Source organism: Leopardus geoffroyi, chromosome D1 (assembly GCF_018350155.1).
Source record: "Leopardus geoffroyi isolate Oge1 chromosome D1, O.geoffroyi_Oge1_pat1.0, whole genome shotgun sequence".
NCBI classification, from domain to species: domain Eukaryota; kingdom Metazoa; phylum Chordata; class Mammalia; order Carnivora; family Felidae; genus Leopardus; species Leopardus geoffroyi.
Window position 1 is genome coordinate 54,022,796 of NC_059329.1, and position 19,561 is coordinate 54,042,356.

The 19,561-nt window shown below is 47.7% G+C and overlaps 1 protein-coding gene across 4 annotated transcripts in view; it reads right to left on the minus strand.

Annotated features, from left to right (window-relative positions):
* Window positions 1–608: 608 nt before the first annotated feature.
* USP35 (ubiquitin specific peptidase 35) overlaps window positions 609–19,561 on the minus strand; it is a 56,630-nt gene continuing 37,677 nt past the window's right edge. For all 4 annotated transcript variants that reach the window (XM_045483851.1, XM_045483853.1, XM_045483852.1 and 1 more), the window contains 4 exons: window positions 5,780–5,873; window positions 4,747–4,853; window positions 2,972–4,226; window positions 609–1,708 (listed from right to left, as the gene is read on the minus strand). In XM_045483851.1, coding sequence (XP_045339807.1) covers window positions 1,541–1,708; window positions 2,972–4,226; window positions 4,747–4,853; window positions 5,780–5,873 — 1,624 coding nt within the window. In that variant the 3' untranslated portion in view covers window positions 609–1,540. The remainder of the gene's footprint in view (window positions 1,709–2,971; window positions 4,227–4,746; window positions 4,854–5,779; window positions 5,874–19,561) is intronic.

Here is a 19,561-nt window from a genome sequence, read left to right on the forward strand (position 1 = left end):
ACCTCCAGCACCTCAGCACAGGCCTAAGCCCCTGGCCACACCACTGCCTCCCTCCCTTCTCTGCCCTCTCAAAGACGACGGGCAGCGTTGGTGGAAAGGACTCGTGCATGCCTTTCCAGCTCCAAGAATGAGATGGCATCTGGGGAAGGACCTGGGTACAGGCCCAGGGAGCTGCCTCCCACCTTTCCGGGCCCAGATGCGTCCCAAGAGGGGCCACACACTGGCCCCAAGTACTCGAAGGAGGTAACAGCACTAGCCAGTTCGGGGAAGTCTAGAGCTCTCAGGGTCTGAAAAATCCCCAGATGCAAGGGCTTTGGCTTCACCTGAGAGGTGAGTCCCTTGGACAGTATCCCATAGGGCAACCCCCAGCCTGGGCACCTGTCCCGCCTCTCAGGATACTGAACGTGTTCTCCCTTCTGCCCGCACCCGAGTATGCCCCCCACCACCGGTCCCACCCAGCTCTGCCCTCTGGGCAGAGTCCTCACCTTTGACTTAAAAGCGTGCGTTCACCTCCCATGGCATGTCACTACTGCCCAGACACAGCAAGAACCTAAGGGCATGGCAGACATCACAGCCACTGAGGCAGGAAGAATGACATCTTTGAAGGCTTCAGAGAACCTGTTTTTATTCCTGTTTGAGACCCTGAGTCTCTCCTCTCCATTTAGAAGGGTACAGCAGTGTCAGGGCACAATGAGGTCAATATCTGCTCCTCTACCAAACCACCCCCACCAGCCCCCAGGCCGCACTCTAAAGCCAACTGATGAGGAGCTGAGCCAGCCAGCTTTCCTCAGGACGGACAATGGCTTCGCGAGCAACACAAACACATTTGCAGTAAAATAAGGATTCTCTATCTTCACCAGAAAGGGGATGCAAAAGGTGGCATCTCAGGCACTGAGGCAGGCTAGGGGGGAAGGGGACTGGGGAGTAAGGGTCTCCCGCTGTGACGAGGGGACTGTCCTCCCCTCTACACACCACTGTTTGGTGTGGAGGGAGACCATCTCTGATCCTGTGCCAGGCTGCTTCCCACCTCCACTCCTCTCCAAAAAGTACAACGGGCGCAGGCAACCACACACAGTGCCTCTGAAACCCCCCTCAGAGAAACAAGAAGGTGGCCACCGCTGTGACACACAGGTCCCCACATGCTGCTCTGCTTTTTGTAATAGAGAGCAATAGGATTGTCTGAAAGGAGCTAGAAGGGAAATGCTACTAGATGCCAAAACACTAGAGCTGTGGAGTTCAGCCCTGCTGGGGAGACGGGGACAAGGCCCAGACAGTGTCCATCGAAGCTGCTTCAAGTTGACCAGGACACTTGGGTGTAAAATCTTAAAGGGGCTGATCCCAGTGTCAGGGGCTTGGGGCTCACCTCCATATCCGAGTCTCTGCAGACCCTTCAGGCTGAGGACCGGTGTCCCAGAAGCTTCCTCTCCACCTCTCCCGCCTCCTCAGACCCCACCTGGCAGAGCGCCTCTGTCCCCACCCAGTTCCCAGAGGGAAGGGGTCAAGGCCTCCCCTGAGGTTTCAGGCTGGGGAAGAGTCCACATTAGAAGACCAGTCTGTGGAAGTCCCCGCCATTGCCACCTGCAGGATTGCAGCCTCCCGGAGAGCCTTCGTCCTCATCCTTGTCTTCATCGAAGCCCCTCCCCCAGTGCGGAGATGCTGGGAGTGCAGAGATGTAGGCCGCCCTGCTCCGTGCCTCCTTCTCCTGCTCCTGGAAACACAGATGGGGCGGGGGAGGCTTAACATTCAGGCTCTGAAGCCAGAGTCTTCCCCTCACTCCCTGCCCTACTGCTGTCCAGCACAGCATCTCTGAGTGTCTCCCGTGGCCCCTGGGGCCACAGCTTCTGCCCAAGGAGTGTTCCAGCTCAGTGGGAGGATGGGTTGGAGAGGATCCATCCTTCTACCCCGTATCTCAGCTTCAAAACCCTTCCTCCTTCTCCCAGTAAAATCTCTCAGCCCCTCCGTTTTATAAAAGAAATGTATTCATACAAGACTATGAATAACCAACAAGGGCCTGACATGGCACCAGGGAGGAGGGTCCAGGGACTTAAAGATCAGGTCACAGCACACAGGGACCTCTCCACAGGTTTCCTGATGCAACTGTCCAGCTCACTGCCTCTCAAGGCCTTAAGAACAAACTCACCAGTGAGACACGTCTTCCTCAGGCTGAACTGAGGCCAGCCTCAAGGAGACTCCTTACCGCTGGCCCTGCCTCTGACAGCCCAGCAGAAATGTACAATCAGGCCTGCTATCCCCACTCAAAACACCGACTACCTGGCACTTAATGTCCACGGGTCCTGGTGCGACTACTCTGCTGTTCCAGCTGCTAAGTATTCTGATACTGCCCCTGACTCCAAAGAGGGGAGTAGATGGCACATGAGAAGAGGTTTGGGGCAGGGTGGCCCCCGGGTATTCCTGGAAGCCTCTTCATTCACAAAACCCCGTGTTGCTCCTTCAGGTACACGAGACAAACGTTAACAAATAATGGAAAGTCTGTTCCTCTGAAGTTAAGGATTATGTCTGTCTAGTCCACCAACATATTCCCAGCACAAAGTAGCTGATGAAAGGACAGCAGAAAAAGGAGATGGGACACCTGGGTGGCTCAGGTCATGATCTCACAGTGAGCTGGAGCCCCCTGTGGAACCTGCTTGGAATTCTCTCCACCCTTCCCCTCATGCAAGCTTTCTCTCTCTCAAAATAAACATGAAAAAAAGAGATGGGGGTGTCTGTGTGGCTCAATTGGTTGAGCTTCTGACTCTCGATGTGGGTTCAGGTCATGATCTCAATGTGAGGTGCAGCCTACTTGGGATTCTCTCTCTGGCCTTCCCCCCCCACCGCCCAACGTGTGCTTTCTCTCTCTCAAACATTAAAAAGAAAAGGAGGACACAGGGGAGCAATAACACATCCAAGCTGCTGGTTGTGTGGGAAGCCCTCCACCCGGGAGCTCAGCCCCAGCCCAGGAGGGCCTGCTCACCTGCAGGTAAAGGATGTTGTCTTTGGAAATGGCCTCCATCAAGTCTTTGTGGAGGGTGGGCTCTGCCCGACCTCTGGGAGAGCTCGGCTCGGTCTCAGGCCCCTCCCCAGGCCGCTGCCGGTAAAAGAGCACGTAGGCCGTGTCCTTGGGGAAGAAGGAGGTGACATTACTGACGGACTCGAAGGAAGAGAAGGACACCCGAGTGTCGTTGAACAGGTACCACTGGTTCTCGGGCTCGGGCCTGTCCGCAGCGCCCAAAGAGGGGGCCGGGCGGGCGGCGCCCTCGCGGGCATAGCAGTAGTAGTGGCCGCTCTCCGAGGACACTCCCGAGTGCACGACGACACTGCAGAGGTCGTAGGCCTGGCCGCGGCCCCCGGCCAGAGGCAGGCGGAGCAGCAAGGGGATGGAGACGTCGTCCAGGATCTTGCGGCGGCGCATGGAGCGCAAGTCGAAGGAGAAGCGCAGCAGGGTCAGGATGAGGTAGCGCGGCCCCTGGCTCAGCTCCACTGCCTTCTCGGCGTCCTGCAGCGAGGCACAAGGCTCGCAGTAGTAGCGGTTCTCCGCCGTCAGCCGCTCGGGGGACAGGAAGTAGTTGACCAGGTCCAGGACGGACCGGGAGCCCTCCCCGGCGGCGCCCCTCTGGCTCCCTGGCCCCGAGCCGTCCTCTTCCTTCTCCTTTGCGGTCTCTGCCTCCTTCTCCTTCTCAGCCTTCTCTTCCTCCTCTGCCACCGCCTCCTTCTCTTTCTCTTCCTCCTCCTCCTGCTCTCGGGGCCTCTCCTCCTCCTGAGCTTCCTCCTCCACTTCCTCCTCCCTCTCCACCTTCTCTTCCCCACTGATCTGCCCCCCAGGTCCCTGGGGGCCCAGACCTTCAATGTCCAGGACAGCAGCGGGGGCGTCCCCCGTGACGCAATGTTTCCTCTGCCTCCGAGAACCCACCCTGCTTGGAACCTGGGCTTGGGATGGTGACGGGGGGTCCCCGACCCCAACGTCCTCTGCAGGGAGCATCACTGAGCCCAGGCGGCGGCGGCGACAGCGGTCGGTGGGGGGGAAAGCGAGAGAGAGGTCCGTGAAGGCCTCTTCCCTGGAGGAGACGTTGAGGCAGTGGAGGCAGCGTATCCGAGTAACAATCTTGCCTCCGAACATCTTCTCCACAGAGGTGGGACTTGGGCTGGGGGGCTCCTCCGGTGGGGAGGGCGAGCTGGACTGCTTGAGCTTTTGGCAGATCCTGGTCCCCGTCTTCTCCTCCTCGTGTAGCCTGGAGCAGAGAGCGCAGGGCCTTCACACACAGGCACAGATCCTTGCCCCCTGCTCGGGCCTGATTTGTGCCATCTACCTTATCTGCAGGCCACACGTTTAGATGTGTGCATGCGTCCGCACAGGGACTACACACAGGTGTGCAAAATGTCATCCATGCACGTGCACACTCACAAGCCAAGTACATGTGCCACATACCCCCCCCCCCAATACAGACACACAAACCTGCCACACGAAGACAGGCCGTACCTGCGTGCATGTGCCCCCAGAGCTATGCTGAACACGTGCCCCTGCACTCAGGCAAGCACAGCACACGCGTGTGCACATACTAACCCCTCCCCGGTCATACACGCAGACCCTGCCCACCCCTCACACTCCTCCACACACATTATGCTTTCCACAAGTTCAGCGTGGCACCCGTTTACAGGAGGAGCCAACAGGGCCGGAGACACAGGCTATCCCACAGGCACCCTTCTCCAGCCCTGAAGCCCCCATGCAGAGCCAGGTCTGGCCGCCCTCACCGATCCAACAGGTACTTCAGGTACTCAGAGCAGTCCTGCTGGGTGCCAGGGCTGAACCAGGGTGTCCAGGATGCAGACAGGAAATTCTCTGGAGAAATGGCAGGCCTCTAGGACCAATGCAGATGAAAGACAGGGTCAGGAGCAGGAGGCCACTCACTAACCAGCTCGGCCAAGTGCTAGGCCTGAGGGTCCACCTGGGGATTCTCTGTCCCAAACATCTGGCCTCCTCTCTGAAGTCTTCCCCCCTTCCTAGTTGTACCTGACCTGACCCATCCCATCCCACCAAGGCCATGCAGCCTATGAGCATGGCATTAGGTTCATGGAGAAGAACAATCCTCTAAGAACTCACTCTTTCCCGACACATCTCCAGACCCTTGTTCAATGCCATTCCTTCTGCCTAAAATACCTTTCCTCCATCGAAAACTTAAAGAGTTCAAGTCCCAGATGTGCCGACGCCTGTTCTGTGCCATCTTCCCAGTGATCCCCTCCACCATCACAATTGTTTGCTCCCCTCCCTCCCTTGCAAGCATACGACACACTGCACCTCCCTCTGTTTGAGCACGACCGTTGTTAGCTGCAGGTCTGCCTCCCCCAGCAGACTGGGAGCTCCGTGAAGGCAGGAGCTGTGGCTGACTCACCTCCGTGGCCCCCACAGGGCCTCACATAATGCTTGGCTAAGGGCTTTAGGTTCCATGAGGGCGGGGACCGTGAACAAAACAATAATACCCCTCAGGGTGACTGGCAGTGCAAGTGCTCCAAAATGACAGATGAGCAAAGCAGCATCTAATGTGAGGGAATGAATCACTGAGGGGAGACAGGTGGGCAGAACACAGAAGGGGCTCAAAGAGACACTCCCTCTCCTGTCCCACAAGGCACTAAATCGGCCATGAACCCGTGCCAGCCCCAACCTGGGGCTGAACAGCTTACATCAGGAAGCAGGGACTTAGAGCCAGATGCAGACAGGTCCTGGGGAAGGGAAGGGTGTCAGACCAGAGCCTCCTCTCCACCACACCCCAACTCCCCCTGCACTCACCTGGCTGTGCTCCAGGAAGGCAAAGAGCCACTGCAGCTTGGTCATCAAGGGCTGTGAGTTGTTCTCTGTCAATCTGAGCACACAGTGTCTGAAGCTTCAAAATAAAGCAGAAGCATCCAGGTAAGCCAAGGGCATCCAAGGAGCCCCTACTCACCCACAGCACAAACAGGGCAGCCAGTTAAAGGCAAAACAGCCATTTCAATCTCAAGTCTGCGTCGGGGGCCGGGGAAGAAGAGCAGATGAATAACCCAGCTTAGACCATGAGGTGACCCCTGCAGCTCCTTCCAGTTCAGACAGCTCATGACTCCAAGTTCAAAGATTCAAAGGTGCTAAGATCCTACGGTCTTGGAGTTCTAAGGCTGGAAGTCTTGGGCACGCACCAGAGTCTGTGCCAGTATGGATCATCACCAGCCACCGCAGCCATTCACGCCCGTCTCCTCCTTCCCTCGGAAATGGTGTTCAGACCTACCCAGAGCAGCAGGTCTTGCTCCAACCTTGACCCTCCAAGTCCTCTCTTACAGCCCCTTCTTAGGGCCCCTGCACCATGGTCCTAGGACCACGCCGAGCGGTTCCCCTGCCTTCGAGGGCAGGGGTCAACGTGAGGAGTCTGCTAAATAAAGGGGACACAGTGGGGCCAGACTGACTCCCAGCAACAGAGTATGATCCTGGAGGAGACAAGATCATACCGCTGACACCCGCATTACTTGGAACAAGCCAATTCTCAGGCCTCACCTCAGCTGCTGTTCTCACAAGCAGCTCTAGGCAAACAGGTCAGGCATCTTTCCAACCTGAGCCCACTGCATATAACAGTGTTATCAAAGTGTGGTCCACCTAGCTGTCTGCCACAAAGTTTAAGTTCAGAAGCTGAGTGAGCATTTAGGAACATGCACCCACAGACTTTAATTTCAGAAGCTGAATGAGCACTTAGCAACATGTATAGCGATCTGACCTATAAGCATACAAGCCCATGGCCTTTCTCCCAGTAAGTCATCTGACCATATTTTACAGAGATTTAACAGTCTGAGCAGACTCTAAGCTGGAAAAAAATAATCCTTCACCAGGTCTGAGAAGTATACGTGTTAGGAAGTGCTGAAGATTAGCTCCAACCTCCCCCTAGTGTATCTGAAGCTCAGAGAGGAGAAACCAATTTGAGGTCATACCACAAGGTGAAGCAAAGTTTACCTGCTCTATTAATTTTTAAAAAGATGTCTAAATGTGGTGATGAAAGAGGAGTCAAATGGATCAACAGAATATAACAGAGAACCCAGAAATAGACCCCCACAAAAATAATCAACTGACCTTTGACAAAGGAGCAAAGGCAAAAAAAAAAAAAAAAAAAAGGAGCAAAGAGTCTTGTCAACAAATGGTGCTGGAACAATTAGACATCTACATTAAAACTAGAGAGAGAGAGGGGCGCCTGGGTGGCGCAGTCGGTTAAGCGTCCGACTTCAGCCAGGTCACGATCTCGCGGTCCGTGAGTTCGAGCCCCACGTCGGGCTCTGGGCTGATGACTCAGAGCCTGGAGCCTGTTTCCGATTCTGTGTTTCCCTCTCTCTCTGCCCCTCCCCCGTTCATGCTCTGTCTCTCTCTGTCCCGAAAATAAATAAAACGTTGAAAAAAAAATTAAAAAAAAAAAAAAACTAGAGAGAGAGAGAGAGAGAGAGAGAGAATCTATCTATGAGGCGCCTGGTCAGCTCAGTCAGTTAAAATGTCCAACTCCTGATCTCAGCTCAGTCATGATCTCACAAACCGTGAGATCAAGCCCCAAGTCAGGCTCTGCACTGACACCACAGAGCCTACTTGGGATTCTTCCTCTGCCCCTCCCCTGCCCGTGCACTTGAGCTCTCTCCGTCCCTCTCAAAATAAACAAACTTATATATACAAACACCTAAACATGTACCTGACATCACAAAAATTCACTCAAAATGGATCACAGACCTAAATATAAAATGCAAAACCATAAAATTCTGTGAAGATAACAAAGGAAAAAACTACATGACCTTGGGTATGGTGCCGCCTTTTTAGATACAACACCAAAAACAGAATCTAAAAATACAATTGACAAACTGGATTTCCTTTTAAAATCTTCTGTTAAAGACATTATCAAGAGAATTAAAAGATAAGCCAGAGACTAGGAGAAAATATGTGCAAAAGACCTATCTGATAAAGGCATATTCTCCAAAATGTACCAATAATTCTTAAAACTCAACAGAAGAAAACCAATGACTGATTAAAAACTGGGCCAAATACAGGGGTAGTGAGGGTCCAACACAGTGGTGTAGTAAGGTCCTGAACTCCACAGACACACTCCATCTACAGCTACCTATGGACTGTTTCCCCCTGAAAAAGATCTGAAGTCTAGAGGAACTGCTTCTCCACAACAAAGGAGAGAAGAGCCACACTGAGATGCTAGGAGATGCAGAAACACTGTCTTGCAAAAAACTCCCCCCACCCTTGGGGGCAGAGACACAAAACTGGGAGGGACGTCACTAGACAGGTGCTTCTCCCAGGGAACAGGGCAGTCGATGCCTCCCACCTGGCAGCCCAGTGCCTGGGATCTGCACTGGAGAGACGAGCCCCCAGAACATCTGACTGGGAAAACCAAGGGTCCCAACGTGCTACAATAAACAGAGATTCCCCTCTTAGAGGGCTTGCCCTGAGATCGAGTGAAAAAACAACAGTTTGCAAAGCGTCTAAACTATATGTTAGACAAATTCATTTGCTGATCTGGGGACAACAGCTGGAGGAGCAGGGGACAGCTGAGATGCTCCCTGGAGACGGAGGCACTGGTGGACACCACCGCCTCACTCCGCAGAGACTCCTGGCACAGGCGGGCAAACTCGGTCCTGGCACCCACCCACCACCTTCCTGGACAGGAGAACAAGCAGGATCATGACACCTGCTGAGGCCAGAGAGCACAGGCGATGGCAGTGTTCCCCTGCTCCCCAGCTGGGGCAAGCAAACACAAATTGTCACAGAGTTCTCCCACTCCCTGGCTAAAATCTGCTACTGCAGGCAGATGCAACAGTCCTCCCCCAACCCCGCCACCAAAGCTGGCATGCGCGCAGAGACGGGGCACTCTCCCACCATACTACTGAAGTCCAAAGGCATACGCAGTCATGACATTTTTCTGTTGTCTTTCTGAAGCCCCCCCCCCCCAGCCCCGCCCGACCCTGACATGTCTGGCTGCCTTGCTAAAGTGAGCAGGTATGCACAATCCACACAGGAGACAGATACCACTTGATCGACTGGTGCTGGTGGCCCGACAGGGCTAGTGTTAGTGAGTTCCACAGAAAGGTAACAAACAGAAAGACAGTTCTTGGCAGGCTACCACCCCCAGGGCGCTGTACAGACAACAGACTGAAAGACAACCCAATTCTTCCTGTGAAAAAGGCCAAATACTTAGCCCAGAGCATCAGCCTAAGGGAAAGGCTTCGGGTTTTCCACACATCTGGAGGCTAAGAAGGACTTCCAGGGAATAGAAGGAGATGCCATCCTCACGCACAGCCTTCATCTCGCTACCTAGACACGACTCCCAGAAAGGAGCTTCTACGCTTGTCCGGAGCCGAAATTTTTAAAACTGCTGTCCAGGAGACACCCCCAGATCTCCTGGTCTGGAAGCCAGCAGGGACTACTATTATAGCAACATAGGGCTGAATATATTTGTACACTTAAAAGTCAATGCCCAAGAGTCTGGCTTCCCATCACCTGAAACCAGGTGGTAAATGAGATCCCTCCCCTTAGATCACTGACTGGTCTTGGCACACCCTCATATAGGGTCATATTAATAGGTACATATCAAGAATAAACCAGGTGGTTTAGAAAAATCACAAAAGTTCTTGATAAAAACTCTCAAGAAAGTAGGGATAGAAGGATCATAACTCAAGATGAAAAAAGCCATATATGAAAGACCCACCACTAATATCCTCAATGGGGAAAAACTGAGAGCTTTCTCCCTAAGGTCAGGAGTATGACAGGGATGTCCACTCTTAACGCTGTTGTTTAACGTAGTGTTGGAAGTCCTAGTCTCAGCAATCAGACAACATAAAAGAATAAAAGGCATCTAAATCAGCAAGGAATTGGGCGCCTGGGTGGCTCAGTCGGTTGAGCGTCCGACTTCGGCTCAGGTCACGATCTCGCGGTCCATGAGTTCGAGCCCCGCGTCGGGCTCTGGGCTGATGGCTCAGAGCCTGGAGCCTGCTTCCGATTCTGTGTCTTCCTCTCTCTTTGCCCCTCCCCCGTTCATGCTCTGTCTCTCTCTGTCCCAAAAATAAATAAACGTTAAAAAAAAATTAAAAAAAAAAAAATCAGCAAGGAAGAAGTCAAACTTTCATTCTTCACAGATGACATGATACTCTATATGGAAAACCCAAAAGATTCCACCAAAAAACTGCTAGAACTGATCCATGAATTCAGCAAAGTCACAGGATATAAAATCAATGCACAGAAATCAGTTGCATTTCTATACACCAATAATGAAACAACAGAAAGAGAAATCAAGGAATTGATCCCATTTACAAATGCACCAAAAACCATAAAATACCTAGGAATAAATCTAACCACAGAGGTGAAAAATCTATACACTGAACACTAGAGAAAGCTCATGAAGTAAACTGAAAAAGGCACAAAAAAAATGGAAAAATAACCCATGCTCATGGATTGCAAAAATATTGCTAAAATGTCGATACTACCCAAAGCCATCTACATATTCAATGCAATCCCTATCAAAATAACACCAGCATTCTTCACAAAGCTAGAACAAACAATCCTAAAATTTGTATGGAACCAGAAAAGACCCTGAATAGCCAAAACAATCTTGAAAAAGAAAACCAAAGCAGGAGGCATCACAATCCCAACTTCAAGCTGTCTTACAAAGTTGTAATCATGAAGACAGTATGGCACTGGCACAAGAACAGACACTCAGATCAATGGAACAGAATAGAGAACCCAGAAATGGACCCACAAACATATGGCCAACTAATCTTTGACAAAACAGGAGAGAACATCCAATGGAATAAAGACAGTCTCTTCAGCAAGTGGTGCTGGGAAAACTGGACAGCGACATCCAGAAGAATGAACCTGGACCACTTTCTTACACCATACACAGAAATAAACTCAAAATGGGGGCGCCTGGGTGGCTCAGTCGGTTAAATGTCCGACTTCAGCTCGGGTCATGATCTCACGGTTTGTAGGTTCAAGCCCCATGTCAGGCTCTGTGCTGAAAGCTCAGAGCCTGGAGACTGCTCCAGATTCTGCCTCCCTCTCTCTTTGCCCCTCCCCTGCTCACGCTTTATCTCTCTCAAAAATGAATAAAAATGTTAAAAAATAAACTCAAAATAGATTAAACCTAAATGTAATATAGGAAGCCATCAAAATCCTAGAGGAAAAAGCAGGCAAAAACCTCTTTGACCTCAGCCACACCTTCTTACCCAACATGTCTCCAGAGGCAAGGGAAATAAATAAAAGCAAAAATGAACCATTGGACCTCATCAAGATAAAAAGCTTCTGCAAAGCGAAGGAAACAATCAGCAAAACTAAAAGGCAACTGACAGAGTAGGAGAAGGTATCTGCAAATGACGTATCTGATAAAGGGTTTGTATCCAAAATCTATGAAGAACTTACCAAACTCAACACCCAAAAAACATAATCCGGTGAAGACATGGGCAAAAGACCAGAATAGACACTTTTCCAAAGAAGACATCCAGATAGATGGCTAAATGACACATGAAAAAATGGTCAACATCACTCAGTATGAGGGAAATACAAATCAAAACCACAATGAGATACCACCTCACACCTGTTATAATGGCTAACATCAACAACTCAGGCAACAGCAGATGTTGGCAAGGATGCGGAGAAAGAGGATCTCTTTTGCATTGTTGGTGGGACTGCAAGCTGGTGCAGCCACTCTGGAAAACAGTATGGAGGTTCCTCAAAAAATTAAGAACAGAACTACCCTACAACCCAGCAATTGCACTACTAGGTATTTATCCAAGGGATACAGGGGTGTGGTCTTGAAGAGGCACATGCACCCCGATGTTTATAGCAGCACTATTGACAATAGCCAAAGTATGGAAAGAGCTCAAATGTCCATCGACAGATGAACAGATAAAGAAAATGTGTGTGTATACACACACACACATATACACATATACACAACGGAGTATTACTTGGCAATCAAAAAGAATAAAATCTTGTCATTGGCAACAACATGGATGGAACTAGAGGGTATTATGCTAAGCGAAATAAGTCAACCAGAGAAAGACAAATATCATATGACTCCACTCATGAAGAATTTAAGATACAAAACAGATGAACATAAGGGAAGGAAAGTAAAAATAATATAAAAACAGGGAGGGGAACAAAACATAAGAGGCTCTTAAATACAAAGAACGGAGGGGCTGTGGGTGGGGGAATGGGCTAAATGGGCAAGCGGCATTAAGGAAGACACTTGTTGGGATGAGCACTGGGAGTTAGACACAGGGATGAATCACTGGAATCTACTCCTGAAATAGGAGTATTGCTATATGCTAACTATATGGGTGTAAATTTAAAAATTAAAAAAAAAATTTTTTTTTAATTACGAAAGTCCAAGAGATGACCAAGAACTAGGGCAAAGGTGAACAAAAATCACCAGAGGCAGCTATTTTACCTAATACACAGAAATAAACACACACACAGAATCAAGCGAAATGAGGAAACAGAACTGTGCTCCAAACAAAAGAATGAGACAAGCCTCAGAAAAAGACCTTAAGGATATGGAGATAAGTAATCTACCTGATAAAGAATTCAAATTAATGGGCATAAAGATGCTCACCAATCTTGGGGAGGAGTGGATGAACAGTGAGAACCTCAACAGAAAACCAGAAAACATAAGGAATTACCACACAGAAGTCACACAGCTGAAGAATACAACTCCAAAGAAAAATACATTAAGGCAGCTCAACAGCAGAATGGATGAAAGAAGAAATCAGCACGGGGTGAAGCCAAGATGGCAGAACAGCATGGAAGTTTTTCGTGTGTCTCGCGTCCATGAAATGCAGCCAGATCAACACTAAACCATCCTGAACACCTAGATAACTGATCTGAGGATTAACACAACAATCTGCACAACCCGAACCACAGAACCCAGTAGGTACGTGGCGTGGAGAGGTCAACTGGGGGAGAGAGAAGCCGCGGCAGGGAGCTGTTTTTGTGTGCGGAGAGAGGACAGAGATGGGGGTAGGGGGGAGAGTTTGAGAAAAGCACCCCCAACCCCGCCAAAAGCAGGTGGAGAAAAAGTGGAAAAGTAGAAACAGCCGCAGGGACTGAACTAAAAAGGGAGAAAGGAGAGGGCTTAAATTCCATTAGGACTCTGTAAACAGGGGGAGCCTGAAACTCCACAGCTCAATACCTGGCAGTGCTCTGGTGGGAAAGGCAAATCCCCAGCAGCAGAGTGGGGCCTGGGAGGTTCTCAGGCCACATGGGGAGAAGTGGTTCCACCGCTGGAAGGGCTTTTGGTAGAGGCTCTGCAGCCACCAGGTCCCAGCAGCCCCCAGAGAACAACCACATTCGCTGGTGCTGGAGGAAGGTCATTGAGGGTGAAGCCTGGTGCCAGACGTGTGTTGTGATTTTCCATGATCTCTGAAACACTGCTGCTACACGATAGCATGAACTTTTTCTGGGGCAGGCTGGCACCTAGCCGCACTCTCTGGGCATCAGCAGCAGCATGGTCCCAAGAACCATGCTTGGCTGGCACCTAGCCATTGCTCTGAGACCCTCCCCCAGAGGATCTGAGCAAGTCAAAGCCACAGTTCCTCAGAAGTGAGGGGTCGGGAAACAGCCATGTTTGAGATAAAACTCAGGAGGGAGGTGCCACCTGGCAACCTGACAGCTTGGTCATAGACAGTGTAAAAGCAGGGAGGGGATGGAAGCTGGAGACAAAGGATGGGTGCGCGATTGCTAGTCAGGAAGAGCATAGAATTCCAATACCAGAGACCCAATACCAGAGACTGAGTAGCTAGATGATGTCATTTTCACCCCTTGTGCATGTGCATACACACCTACAAGCCAGAACAATCCACCCCAGTAAGCTAAGTAGCACCATCTAGTGGAGAACGGAGCTGTTACACTAAGCCCCGCCCAACTGGGCCAACCTCACTCTTCAGGAACACCACAAACCTCTCCACCTGCTTAGTTTACGGGCTATAAAGTGCTTCATGGTTTGACTTCTAGGGGAAACCAATGTAATTTCAAACGTATTTCAGTCTATTCATTGGTCCATCTATTCAATTTTTCTTTTTCGTTTCTTTTTTTTCCTTGAATACAGAAAGAGAAAAAATTTTTATTTTTAATTTTTATTAAAAATATTTTTTCTACTTTTTCTTTTTCATATATTTTCCAAATCCTATTTTATTACATCTTTTCATTTTATTCTATTTCATTGTGTTCATTTTCTCAAATTTTCAAACTCTTCCTTTTTGTCTCTATCAAGCTCCTTTCAATAACCAGATCAAAACACATCTAGAATCTAGCATCATTTATTTGATTTTGTGTGTGTGTTGTTTTTAATTTTTTAATTATATATTTATTTTTTACCTTATCAATTCCTTTTCTCCCTTCAAAATGACAAAACGAAGGAATTCACCCCAAAAGAAAGAGCAGGAAGAAACGACAGCCAGGGACTTAATCAACACAGATACAAGATATCTGAACCAGAATTTAGAATCACGGTAATAAAAATACTAGCTGGGATCGAAAATAGATTAAAATCCCTCTCTGCAGAGATAAAAGAAGTAAAAACTAGTCAGGATGACTATGAAATAAAATAGGCTATAACTAAGCTGCAATCTCAGATGGATGCCACAGTGGCAAGGATGGATGAGGCAGAACAGTGAATCAGTGATAAAGAGGACAAATTTATAGAAAGAAGAAAGCAGCAAACAGGAAGATAAAGCAATGGAACTCAGAACAGCAAAAAGGAAACAGAATTTTAGAAAAATGAAGAAAACTCAAGGGACCTCTGAGACAACATCAAGCAGAGTAACATTCATACTATAGGGGTCCCAAAAGAAGAAAGAAAGGGGTAGAAAATGTATCTGAAGAAACAGGCTGAAAACTTCCTTAACCTGGGGAAAGAAACAGACATCCAAGTCTAGAAAGCCCAGGCAGTTTCAAAGAGGATGAACCCAAAGACAGCCACAACAAGAAACATTACAATTAAAATGTCAAAAATGAAAGGGAGAATCTTAAAAGCACCAAGAGAAAAACACCATCAGAAGCTGGACAGGCCAGAGGAGAGTTGGTGGGGCAGATTCAAAGTGCCTCCTGGGGCACCTAGATGGCTCAGTCAGTTAAGCATCCACCTTCAGCTCAGGTCATGATCTCATGGCTTGTGAGTTTAACCACTGCATAGGGCTCTGTGCTGATGGCTCGAAGCCTGGAATCTGCCTCTCTTTCTGCCTCTCCCCCTCTCATACTCACTTGCACACATGCACTCTCTCACAAAGAAAAAACTTCCAACCAATAATACTCTACCCTGCAAGGTGATCACTCAAATTTGAAGGAGAGACAAAGAGTTTTAAAGACAAGCAAAAGCTGGGGTGCCTGGGTGGCTCAGTCAGTTAAGCATCCAACTCTTGATTTCAGCCCAGGTCACAATCTCACGGTTTGTGAGTTCAAGCTCCACATCAGGCTCTACACAGACAGTGTGGAGTCTACTTCGGATTCTCTCTCTCCCTCTCTGTCCCTCCCCTGTGCACTTGCTCTCAAAAAATAATTTAAAACTTAAAAAAAAAAAAAAAAAAGGACTAGCAAAAGCTAAAGGAATTCATCACTACTAAACAGGCCTTACAAAAAATAATAAAGAGATTTCGTTAGGCTGAAAAGAATGTCACTAATTAATAAAAGAAAACACACAAAAGTAAAAAGCTCACTGCAGAAGGTAAATATACAGTAAAGATAATAGATTAATCAGTTATAAGGTACTAAGAAAGTTAAAACGTGTCACAAAATTAACTGAACCTGTAATAATTTGCTTAACATATACATTTTAATAAAAAGATATAAACAGTGATATCAAAAACATAAATCTAGGGAGGGGAGTAAAAATGTACTTTTCAAATGTGTTCAACCATCAGTTGTTATCAAAATAAAATGTTACATAAATAGGATGATGTATGTGAACATCACAATAACCACAAACCAAAACTATACAAAGAAAATGAGAAAAGAATCTAATATTTTTTAAGAAAATGTTAAAAAGAAAAAGAAAGGAACCATAAACACAGGCAGAAAACAATTAACAAAATGGCAGTAAGTACATAATTCTCAATAATTACTTTCAGTGTAAATGGACTAAATTCTTCAATCAGAAGAGTGGCTGAATGGATTAAAAAAAACAGTACCCATCCATATACCCTGCCTACAAGAGACTCTCTTAGAAGTAGGGACCCACAGACTGCAAGTGAAGGGACAGAAAAAAAAAAGATATTCCACACAAATGGAAATGAAAAAAAAGGTGGTGAAACCATACTCACATCAAACACAATGGAATTTACAAGTACTTTAACAAAAGACAAAGAGGGGCATCACAGGGTGATAGAGGGGTTGATCTAGTAAGAAGATACAACACTTATAAATATGTATGCACATAAAAAAGGAAGAAAATGACAACAATACAATAGTAAGGGATTTTAATACCCCACTTGCATCAATGTATCAATTATCCAGACAGAAAAATCAATAAAGAAACATCAACTTTCAACAACACATTAGACCAGATGAATTTAACAGATAAATACAGAACCCTCCATCCAAAACCAGGAGAATATACATTCTATTCAAATGCACATGGTACATTCTGCCAGATACATCACACGTTAGGATGCAAAAGAAGTCTCAATAAATTCAAGACGACTGAAAACATATCTAGCATCTTCTCTGACCACAATCATTTACAAGAAGGAAAATGGGAGAACTACTAATATGTGGATATTAAACCACATATTAAAACTAAACCACTACTAGGTCACAGAAGAAATCAAAAAATACCTAGAGATAAATGAAAACAGAAATACACCAACATCTATGGGATGCAGCAAAACAAGTTCTAAGAGGGAAGCTCACAGTAGTACAGGCCTACCTCAAGAAACAAATCACAAACCACTTAACTTTACACCTAAAGGAACTAGAAAAAGAACAAAGCCCAAAGTTAGTGGAAGAAAGGAAATAATAAAGATCACAGCATAAGTGAAATAGAAACACACAACAGAAATGATCAATGAAACTGAGAGCTGGTTCTTTGAAAACAAAATACATAAACGGTGCTGGGAAGACTGGACAGCTACATGCACAAGAATGGAACTACACCACTATCTTACATCTTAACACAAAAACCAACTCAAAATGGATTAAACACTTGAATTTAATACTGTAAACCATGAAACTCCTAGAAAAAAACACTGGTGGTAAAACTACTTGATATCTGTCTTGGCAATGTCTTTTTGGACAAGGCAAGGGAAACAAAAACAAAAATATTACATCAGACTAACAATGTACACAGTAAAAGAAATCATCAAAAAATGAAAAGACAGCCTACTGAATGAAAAAGGTATTTGCAAATGATATATCTGATAAGGAGTTAATATCCAAATTATATCAAGAACTCACAACTCAGTATTTTAAAAATCCAATTACAAATGGACAGAGGGGGATGACAGCGGAGGACAGGTGAACGTCTGACTTTGGTTCAGGTCATAATCTCAGGGTTTGTGAGTTTGAGCCCTTCATCAGGCTCGCTGCTGTCAGCGTGGAGCCCACTTCAGATCCTCTGTCCCCCTCTCTCTTTGCCCCTCCCTGACTTGCTCTCTCTCAAAAATAAATAAAACATTTTTTAAAAAATGGACAGAGGATATGAATAGATTTTTTCCAAAGAAGACATCCAGATGGCCAACAGGTACATAAAAAGATGCTCAACATCACTCATCATTCAGGGAAATGCAAATGAAAACCACAATGAGATATCACCTTACACCTGGTAGAATGGCTAGAATCAAAAAGAGAAGAGATAGCAAGTGCTGGCAAGGATGTGGAGAAAAGGGAGCCCTCGTGCACTGTTGGTGGGAATGTAAATTGGTGCAACCACCGTGGGAGACAGTATGGAGATTCCTCAAAAAGTTAAAAATAGAACTATTATAGGGGTGCCTGGGTGGCTCAGTTGGTTGAGCATCCAACTCTTTATTTCAGCTCCAATCATGATCCCAAGGTCATGGCATCGAGTGGAGTCTGCCTAGGATTCTCTCCCTCCCTCCCTCTGCCCCTCTCCCCTGTTCACATACCCTTTCTATAAATCAATCAATCAACCAGTCATGAGGATGTAATATACAACTTGGATAACATATAGTCAATAATATTGTATTAACATCATAAAGGGACAGATGGTAACTAGACTTCCTGTGATCATTTCACGCTGCACACAAATGTTGAATACCATGTTGTAAACCCAAAACTAACATAATTGTCATACGTCAATTAGAACTCAATTTAAAAAAGAGCCAAACATCTTAACCGGCACTTCACCAAAAACATACACGTGGCAAATAAGCACACTGAAAAGATATTCCACATCATATGTCATTAGAGAAATGCAAATTAAAACAAGGTAAGTTCTGGTCCAAGATGGCGATGTAGAGGACCCTACACTTACATCCTCCAGACATATCAAATCTACATCCCTTTACAGAGCAACTCCTCCCAAAGAAGAACTAAAGGCTGACTGAACAGCTTCTGCACAGGAGACAGACCACACAAAGAACAAGACAGACACAGTTCACACACTACCAACTCTGTGAACTGCAGGGTGGAGGAGTAGTACTGAGGGACCACGAGCAGATCTGTCTACCCTGAGGCACAGACAAAAAACAAAACAAAACAAAAACAAAAAAACCCCACCTCAGTTTGTAACTAGAATATGAAGGAACCAGCCTTAGAACCCTGCCAAATAGCAGGGGAGCTGCTGGAACTCTCTTCAGATAAAAGGACTGGTGAGCACCACAGTTTATGGTCATTACAGCTGCGGCCATCTCGCCAAGGTGACACAGTCACAAAGGACCCTGGAAATCACCAGGCCCACATCGCTTTGGCTCCAGATGGCTTGCTAGGGTACCCACAGCTCAGAGCACTCCAGGATGTCCCAGCTCACACCTGCTTTGGTGCCAGACAGTCCACCAGGGTACCCCCCACAAGGAGTGCCCCAAGACTGGGGAGCCAGGGTGGCTCCATCGGTTGAGCGTCTGACTTCGACTCAGGTCATGATCTCGTGGTTTGTGAGTTCGAGCTCTGCGTCACGCTCTATGCTAACAGCTCAGAGCCTGGAGCCTGCTTCATATTCTGCGTCTCCTCCTCTCTCTGCCCTCCCATGCTCATGCTCTCTCTCTCTCTCAATAATAAATAAACATTAAAAAAAAAAAAAAAAAAAAAAGGAGTGCCCCAAGACAGCCTAGCTCGCATCCTGCCTCAGCTCCAGCTGCCCCACCAGGGAACCCCACTTGCAGAGTATCGCGGACAGCCCGCCTTGTGACCACTGTGGCTTCAGCTGTCCTGCCAGGGTGTCCTTTGTGCAGAGCACCTTGGGATGCCATGGCCCATACCCTACCCCAGCTCTAGCCATCCCAAGGTGCCCACTGCACAAAGCACCCTGAGATACCCTGGCCCACAGAGGCCATAGCTCCAGCCACCCCACCAGGATGCCCTCCACACTGAGCAACCCCAGACACCCCAGCCTGCACCCACTTCAGCTTCAGC